The sequence below is a fragment of the Python bivittatus genome, unplaced genomic scaffold, assembly GCF_059951505.1.
Source record: "Python bivittatus isolate LINGU-HERP-01145 unplaced genomic scaffold, Pbiv_v1 ctg000480_np1212, whole genome shotgun sequence".
Classification (NCBI taxonomy): Eukaryota; Metazoa; Chordata; class Lepidosauria; order Squamata; family Pythonidae; genus Python; species Python bivittatus.
Window position 1 is genome coordinate 24,547,703 of NW_028277075.1, and position 9,518 is coordinate 24,557,220.

Below are 9,518 nucleotides of genomic sequence, written 5' to 3' on the forward strand. Positions count from 1 at the left end.
CCATCCCCACTCCTTCAGGGATATCTATATAGATCCTCACTTGGAAGTCAAGAAAAATATTTATTGATGGTTATTGCAAGCATCAGTCTGAGCAAGAAGAAAAACAGAACTTTTTTTTAAATTAACAAATCCCACCTCATTCTTAGAACTTCTTCAAATTATCATTGTTCTTCCTTGAGACTTTGTTCCTTATACCTGCAGCATTAGAGGGTTTTTTTTGGGGGGGGGGGGGTTGTTTGTTTTTCTTCGGTACCAGAGATGTTTGCAAGCTGTAGGCAAAAAAGTCAAGATGTTGGCCATGACAGCGTGATTGAACCACTGTCTGTTTTTTGTTATGCGCTGCATGTGCAATGCATATAAAAAAACAGAGGGAGTTTCAATTACACCACTGTGGCTACCATCTTGCCTTTTTTCACCATACTATGCAGATACCCATTTGGTAGCATTTACAAGGTAATGGTCAAATTGAGCCAATTAATAGAAAAAAGTTAATTAAATCAGCTGGGATATAAAAAAAGGGATTTAAAAATTGCAAAAATGATATTTCTATTGTTCCAAAGCTCCCTGAGTCAGAGATACAGAGAGAGAGGTAGAGAGATTAATATTTTGAATCTACCAGACTCTCTTAAGAAAGACTTCTGCTTATGGAACAAGATTTTCTGGTCTCTTCTTACATCTTAACAAGATCCCCCTCCACATCTGCTCTGGAAATTCACCCAACTCTCCAGAACACATTTTGAGGATGGGCAGAGAGTTTCGTCATGGAAGGGAAATTGATGAAAACGTCTAATTCCACACACGACAAATGTAAACTGGTGGAATAATTAGTTCTTCTCAAGAAATGTGGAAACCGTAGTCCTGTGAGAGACAAGGGAATTTCTAGCCCCCTGATTGCCCCCACAATGCTTAGGATTTGGGGAAAGAATCAATAGAAGTTAAAGTGGTATAAAACCAATAAATTTTATACTACAGCTACTGTAGGTTGACTGGTAAAATACTTCAGCACTAATGTGTCTCAGCATTTTGGCCATTCCCACCAGACCTAGACTTGTGGAAGCTCTCTTCTCATGGGATCTTCTCCATTGCCCATTTGCTACTCTCTCTCTGAGCCCAACTAGAATTAAGTAATACAGAGGTTGTTCCTCCATCTCACAGCTACTTTGGCTGCCTGCTCACTTGAAGAAAGCTGGTGGACAGCAGAACATGGAGGAGAAATAGCAAGCTCCCAGAATTGGCTATGGTCCTTGACTTGGACAGGAGAGCTTGGCAGAAACCTGAAGGTGCCAATCTCTGGTGCCACTTGACACACCAAATATTTGGACCACACGCATACTGTCTACCTTGCATGATATAAAATGTTGAGATACAAGAAGTCAATATGCTGAATTCCAAACCACAATCACAGCTGGGAAAGGGAACACATGACATCATATTCCTCCTTTAATTATCTGCCCAGGATAAAAATTTAATGTGCCTTAAAGGTTCCATCTTTATGTAATTGGTTCAGGAACTTTACACTTTCAAATTCTACTTTAGTTCTCATAAATATTCCTCTGAGGTAATTAATCTGAGAGAGAGTGATTTATCCCCAGGCCATGCTGGAAGCTTTGGGGTAGACCAGTTATCTGAAAGTACATCTGCAATTTCTGAATTAAATATTCAGTCCAATATGAAATGGAAATATAACTTCTGAAATTGTCTGTGTGGTTTTAATTGCAGTTAAATAACTGTTAAATGGTTACATAAACACCTTAATTTTTTTTTTTAAATGACGCATTTCAAAAATGATTCAGAGTCCATTTGAATTAATGGACTCTGAATTATGTGAAACATATGTTACATCCTCATTACATCAATTTTGGTGACCAAAGCCAGGCTTCTGCAATGGAACGTTTAAGGATAATATTTTGACTAATTAGATTAGGGAAGTTTAACAAAGGGATTGGTAAACTGGTGCCCTTGATATTTTGGACTGCAACTTCCATCAGGTCCAGCCAGCATGACCAATTACAAGAGATTGTGGGAGTTGTAGTCCAAAATACATGTAGAAAGAAAGCCAATCTGCAGCATTCCCTCCCTCTCAGCTAATATGTACTGGGTAGGCAGATTCAGATAATGGCAACCTGAGCCATAAAAATAACCAGCACCTCAAATTGGATCCAGAAGCCTACCGGCAGCTCAACATAAGGATTATTCTGCCTTCCACAGATAGACAGTTGGTTCCTGCAGCAGCTACAGTTTTCAGATGACTTTCAAGGACAATCCCATGTAACCTGAATTGCAGAAGTCTAACTAGAGGGGATGACAAAGGCATGAGTCACTGTTGTCAACACCTCCTGGTCCAGGAAAGGCCAAAGCTAGCCAAAGGCTCTCTTGGCCATAGACTTTAGCAGGAGTGATGGAGTCCAGAAGAACCCCCAATTGTACATCTGCTCCTTCAAGGGAAGTACAACTTTGTCAAGAGCTATGGATGGAAAGTCCTGGTACATGAAGGCTTCTGTACATAGGACCTCTGTCTTGCCATGATTCAATCTCACTCTGTTCCAGAACTATAATTTTGCTAAACTTGGGTGCATTGGGCCCAGCAGTTCCTTCTATAATTTAAATGTACTCCTATGCTGAATATGGGTCTATCAATTCTTTGATGGTGCAGCAGTTTGTAAGCATGGTGTATTGTAAATATTTTGTCAGCTTTTTCAGTGCAGCAAGCAAGTTTTACTCATTCCTTCCCCCCAGTGATAAAAGTGTCACTGTAGCCACATGCAAGAAATTCCACTACTACTAGGATCAGAGCTTGACACTGAATTTGCCATTACAGTTCTCACCAATGGAATTTTTTGATAAGGCCTTCAAGTCAGTTTTTGACTCCTGGAGACTGCCTGGACCAGTCCCTGCAGTCTTCTTGGCAAGGTTTTTTTGGAAGTGGTTTGCCATTGCCTCCTTCCTAGGGCTGAGAGAGAGCAATTAGCCTGAGGTCACCAAGCTGGCTCCATGCTTAATGCGGGACTAGAACTCACAGTCCCCTGGTTTCTAGCTTGGTGCCTTAACCACTACACCAAACTGGCAACCTACCAGTTGTAAAGCAGTAAGAAGGTAGTACAAAGCAGATGGCAGATGGCGATGCTTTAGGGATAATAGGCCAGTTCCACGCTAACGGATCCCTCCACCATATGCCTTTTCAAACCCCCTTATTTTTGATCTCACTCTCCCCAAGAGGCCCTAGGCACTCCATTTCTCTTCCATTCCTTAAGGACTAATCCTGGTTCAATCTTCCTGACTGCCTAAGTGGGAGGACAGGAGGCAGAATCTACTTCTTCAGGAGCAACTACTGTCATCTCTAACTCTCTCCTTTGTTTTTAATCTCTTGGTAAGTGGGTGGCAAGGACTAGGTCAGATGGGCCTGGTCCTTTGCATAAGCCTGAGAAGAGAATATGGGCAAGGGGATAGAGGAGTGATTGCTGCCTGCACAAGGACATTATTTTCAGCCATCTCCATGAGACCCATTTTTCTGCTGGATGGGCAAGCATAGAATTGCATAGAAGCTGACTGCCGTGGACAAACGTGTTACTTCTAGGAGAGAACAATGAAGAAAAAACTAGCATTAACGATCTTTCCCATGTTCATGTCTTGCTGGTTTCTGTGGTACAGTCTAAAATCAATATTTTGATAAGAGATCATTCCCTTCTTCAGTGCTGCTTTCATGATCAAGAAGGAATCCATTTTGGTGTATGATCACACATAGAGACGCACCTATACCTACATACATGAGATGTTATGTTCATGTGCATTTCACACCTTTACAAAACTGGAGCAAACCATAACCTCGAAATGCCTGACAGAGCCAATATAAATATACTTGCACGCCTTACGGCCAACCCACAAGCCTGTTCCCTCCTCCTGAGCCCTTCCCTCTCCTTGCGACTAGGCTCTGTCCGAAGCGAGAGTAGCCTGACGCAACCACCGGCCGCTATTTCCCTCGAAAGCTCCTACGCAGGTTGCATCATCTGGTTTTAAGACAGTGGACAGGGAAGAAACCAATCAGCGGGCGCGTTCTGCTCATGTGTGACAGTCCACTTTGACCAATCCGCTCTTCGTATGCCGTTCTGCAGGCAGGACTATTTGCTTCTCCCTGATTCTGAAAGCGCTGATTGGTGAAGAGACGGCGGGAACCGAGAGGATGCAGTGACAACTGGGCGGGGGTTTACCGGCAAGCTGATATTTAAACGCTGGAGAAGGCGGAGTAGCGCAGTTCCGTTTCTGCTTTGTGTTGGGGTGACCGGCGAGCTTCACCGTGTAAAATCCCGGACCAACCCGAGCCTGTCCTTCTGTCCAGTCCGCCCCCGGAGTCATCCACCAGCGTATCTCCTCCTGCGGAGTCATGAAGCGGGATCCGCCTTCTCAGCATCTTTCCAGAGGAACGGAGCATCCGTCCAGTCTTCAGAAGGACGAAGAGGAGGAAGAGGACCCTGCTGGTGCAGAAGGGTCGCCAAAGTCACCACTTTGGGTCTTCGGTTACGGTTCGCTGGTTTGGAGACCTGATTTTGAATTCACTTCCCGCAAAGTGGGCTATATCCGGGGCTATAGCCGCCGCTTCTGGCAAGGAGACACCTTCCACCGGGGTAACGAAAAGATGGTAAGGGCTACCGTTCCCACGTGTGACTAAGTGGGCGGAAAAGGACAGTGGCTGGTCCCGAGTTTAAAAAAAAAAGGGACGATGTACTTCTCTCCTGAGATGAGAGGATGGCCATATAGTGGAAGGGATGGCTGGGTGGGCTGTAGGATTGGGAATAAAAGAGGCAAACCAAGAATTAGGTGTTTTAGGGATTTAGGGGGAAATTGTAGGTTCAACTCTGATTCCCAGATGTGGAGTCTATTGATTTCCCTTGGCTTGACATTCTCATGTAGAATTTGAAAGTGATGAGTACCTCCCACATTAGCTTTTAATAGGGAACTTCTGGATTGTACCAATGGTGCTTCCTTGAGATAGTAGGACTTGACTTGTGCTTCTGATGTTGAACTGCAATACAGTACTGTATATTAAAACTGCCTCTTCCTCTCCCTTCCTTTAGCCTGGAAGAGTGGTCACCCTTCAGGAAGATTATAATGTAAGTATTTCATGTCTGCATTCTTAACCAGTTAGTATGCTCATCTATACCATAAAGCTTAATCAGAGTTCTTTTTGGTGGGGGTGGGGATGTTAAACCCAAGTAATTTGAACTACCCACCTTATTTTGCTGTAGGGGAAAGATGGGGTGGATTATATTAGTGCAACTAGAGATTATATAATCCTGTTACTTGACCTGCTGTAATTATCCAATTATCATTTGGATGAGTGAATATTTGGTCAGTAGAGTACCACTTATCTAAGAATCCACCAATTTTTGTGAATATAACTTAAAGTGATGAAAGAAAACAGAGGTCCTGACAATGCTGGAGATGATAGGGTAACTTTGCTGAAAAGAATTTAGCACATGGCTAAGGTACTGTAGTCATCCAGGGGCTTCCTCAAAAGCTAATTGTATTAATTGCTCTGTGGAGAACTCATTGGAAAGGAATGAGTAGCTGTTTTAGAACTGTGTGTTTTCCATCACAAACCTGACTTTTAGCCTGACCTGATATTCTTTTCACATTGAGATGAAATGTGGCAGATAACTTTTGCAGTTTTGCTTATCTATATAGTAATTCTATTTAATGAAGCAGACATTTGTAAGTAACTTGTAATTTGATTTCTGATTGCAGGGGTGCACGTGGGGTGTTGGCTACGAACTTCATGGGGATCAAATTGCTGCTGTCCTTAAGTATTTGAACATACGGGAAGCAGTGCTCGGTGGCTATGACACCAAGCTAGTGAAGTTCCATCCCCAGGAGCAAGCAGCAGATGAATCTGTCCTAGCCCTTGTTTACATTGCAACACCCCAGAATCCCTCCTATCTGGGCCCAGCATCTGAAGAGGATATTGCAGCTCAAATAATAGTCTCCAGTGGCCGCGCTGGCCACAACATTGAGTACCTTCTGCGACTGGCAGACTTCATGCGCTACTGTTGCCCTCAAGTAGAGGATGAACATTTGTTCTCAATTGAGGAAGCCCTGATCTCTATCCTTCCCTGCGTATATCATGCTGAGGAGCTCTTGGTAGAATAATGAATTTGGCAGTACTCACCAAAAGGATTGGCTGAAACACTTTTTAACCAAGGATAGGACTGAATATGTGATCTAATACAATTGAAGTCAGGTTTAAAAACCTGTAGATGTAGAAATTGGGAGAGAAAAGTAGTGGAGCAACGGTAATATAACTACAGTTTAAATAGCATTGGCGTCCTGCCAATTTATTGCCTTGAGTAGAGATTGGAGAGACCCATTGCCATTCCACCAGCTACTGGGGACACAAAGCTGGTTGAAAAATACTTCCTAGTCTCATGTGCACACTCTAGAGGTTAAGTCCTACTGAATTCCCTAAGGCTTACTTTTGAGTTCATGCATATGGGTCTGCTGCTTTTTGCACTTTTAGCCAAATTAACAGTGTTCTTTGAATTATTGAAGGGAAAAAGGGATGAAGATGCAATGTATTTTCCTTTGCATGTTTCTGAAGCCCTCTCCATCCAAAGCAGGGCCATGACTGTAATGCTATGAGCTTTGCTCTACCTCACAAGCTGGTGATGCTGCAGGTGTGAAGTTGTGAAGGTTCTTGTATCAAAGGAATCGGTAATTTCCTCCAGCCTCAGTCACCGTATCCTCACCTTTGCTCATACGCTGGGCTTTTAGTGGAATATGAACTTGATTTTATGCTTTGGTGGGGCCAAACTTCCTTAGAGAGTCAGTGTACTACTTTTTTTTATAAGTTGGAAATGTATTTATTATAATGAACGTATATATTTCAGGGAGAGAAGCATCCAAATGTCCTGCAGGGCAGGTTGCCAGCTTGAAAGTTGGCAGGGGAAATTGGGTCTTCTGGTTTTGTAATCCCCCCCCCCCCCCGGTCTTAGAGGGGAGCTTCTGACCATGGCAGCTGCTACAGGGTTACTTATCTGAGACAGCTTTCTGCAAACAACAGTTGTATCATCTACCACACAATATGGATGCTTTTACACTACAGTATATATTTTGTGTCTGCTTCTGTAACTGCAGGGTATATGTCTCTTGGCATACCATACTCCAGTTCTGCCTGCATTTTAAATAATGAAGCAGGCATTTACTCAACATCTGTTTCTCCAAAAATCACAACAAATTAAAGTTTCTGAGAATATTAAGTGTGTTCCTGGAAGAAAGATCTGTACTGAATATTGGAGTCTCAGAGACATGATTCAATAATGCAGATAATTGTTTTCTGATATAGCCTTTGGGAGAGACTTGATCCTGAAACTATTTTATTAACTGATCTTAGAACAGAATTACTTGACAACTAGCTGTTAAAAAGAGAACTATCTTTTACCTAGAAATAAATGACTCTGAAATTACACTGTTTGAACAGAATTTCTTTCCCTTGGTTTTGCATTTAAACAGTATTAAAACTATTTGTCATGGGATTTCATGTCAATGTACGGAAAGGAAATCCAATTAGTTTAACTACAGCTGTTGCAATACCTTCATAGTGAATAACTGTCAATACTTATGAAACTGCTTCCAAAGCTTTACATCAGGAGTATCCAAGGCATAGCTTTCCAGTCCCTTAGATGCAACTTCTGCAGCGTATCCATAAGTTCTCCCTATGCTGTCATTTTTGTATGAAAAGTGAAGGAAATATAGTTTTAGTTAACAGGATGTAAGTGAACCACCCTGAATGGTTCTGGTTTTGAAAAGCAGCACGGTCAAGCTTGCTCCTGGTTCCACCTTCACTAATGTGCCTATTACAGCTATGCAATGCTTTGGAGATTATTCAAAAAAGGTGGTTTGGAGGGTGTAAGCCTAAGTAGCCCCTTTTTGTAACTTTAAAGCAGTTGCATCTTTTCCCAGGGTTGTGCAGCTCTTGTTGCAATAGTCTGCACTGCAGTAACCTAAACACCTCTTGTTTATGCCAACTTTGTGCTCTCAAGATGTTTTAGACCACATCTGAAATTTCCAGACAGGGGCCTGGAAGACTAGTCAATGCTAGTGATGAAAACAGACTGCCTGTACATGTGCTGTGGCCTTTTAGTAAAGCAACCACTTTGCTGCTATACAATACTAACTTCTGCTATCTCATTCAATGTTGGAGCTGAAGCCAGTCCTCAGGAGCCCTTGGCTGTGCTGCTGCTGGCCAATCACCTGTCCTTTCCGAATGTACAAGCAGTAGAGACACAGCTGCCTCCTCCACGTGGCTGAAATACCATTTGGACTTCCAGCTACCATGACATTCTTAATGTTAACTGGCAGCCATGCTGGCTAGGAAGGATGGCAGTTGGGGTTGAACACTGGAGGGCTGCACACGTCTAACCTCAGTTGAAGCTTTCCAGAAGGAAAGGGCACCTGAGGCATCGTACCCAGGGGAGCTGGCACTGGCAGGAAGAGGCATGGAGTCCTGTAAACAAAATGGAACCATCAGTGACAACTTTTTTTATTCAATAAAAAGGACCCCTCCCTCTTTCAGAGCATGAATAAAAGGCTGGGTTTCTTTGTAGTATCTTCGACAGCATTTTGAATTTTGGAGGCAGGGAGAGGAGCTGCTTTTTCCAGAGCATTTTGCAGGTTTAGAGTGAGAGCCTAGAGAAGCCATGCTCTGAGACCCACATCACAGTAACTCAGGTCTGGCTCACATTGGCCCCTAAGTGTCCTATGACAGATCAGCTTCAACCTGGCTGGCATACATTAAAAGAAGGGGGGGGCGGGGGAATCACTGGTGTGTGATCTCACATTTCCCCTTAAAATATTTAAAAACCACCACCACACCCTATGTTTGTGTCAATTACAATTCAATGGAATGATCACATCACAAATGTTAGGTTGTGTTCTGTGAGCCTCTGCCCAAAGAAACTTATGTGACTTCCTGATAGATTATTTGGCTTAGTTTTCATACCAAATATCTCAGATGTAACCATAGTTGCATTATCTACTCTCTGATGAAGGATTCCAACAATTGCTTCTGGAATCAGTCATTTCAGGATAGAGGTCAAGTTCAATCACTTAATTTTATCCTGGCAAGGATGCCAAGAAAGGCTTGCAGGAGGGAGACAATTTCCAAGAAACAAGGATGGGGGAGGGAAGCGCCTGCTGTGCATTTTCCTGCTTGTGTGAAAAGTGATACATCTGTTTTCCCAAACTCTAAGTGGCAGGCCCACAACGAGCAGTTGAAATCACTGTAGGACAAAGTGCCCATAAAATCCTTACAATAATTATTTTATAGTGTATAGACAGAAAAAGTGTTTACAAAAGAGTTAAAAGCATGCAGTCCACAAGCTTCAGCATTGACATAAACAGCTGATCAGCCTATTAAAGAATATTTATCATGAAGATGCTGGAGCAGAAAATACCTGCCAAACTGGGGAAGATAGGTAGTAGGTAGGTAGATAGATCTAAAAAACAGAAATGTGCTGGGGGTTCTGTTG

At 42.7% G+C, this 9,518-nt stretch overlaps 1 protein-coding gene across 1 annotated transcript; it reads left to right on the plus strand.

Annotated features, from left to right (window-relative positions):
- Positions 1-4,265: 4,265 nt before the first annotated feature.
- CHAC1 (ChaC glutathione specific gamma-glutamylcyclotransferase 1) lies at positions 4,266-8,023 on the plus strand. The gene is made up of 3 exons (XM_007431355.3): positions 4,266-4,633; positions 5,070-5,105; positions 5,740-8,023. The coding sequence occupies exons 1-3, from the start codon at positions 4,379-4,381 to the stop codon at positions 6,139-6,141; spliced, it is 693 nt and encodes a 230-aa protein (XP_007431417.1). The 5' UTR covers positions 4,266-4,378; the 3' UTR covers positions 6,142-8,023.
- Positions 8,024-9,518: the final 1,495 nt, after the last annotated feature.

Coding starts and splice junctions, on each gene's coding strand:
- CHAC1 (XM_007431355.3), top strand. CDS start 4,379: ATGAAGCGGGATCCGCCTTCTCAGCATCTTTCCAGAGGAACGGAGCAT. Junction 4,634..5,069: donor ACCGGGGTAACGAAAAGATG/GTAAGGGCTACC, acceptor CCCTTCCTTTAG/CCTGGAAGAGTGGTCACCCT. Junction 5,106..5,739: donor CCCTTCAGGAAGATTATAAT/GTAAGTATTTCA, acceptor TTCTGATTGCAG/GGGTGCACGTGGGGTGTTGG.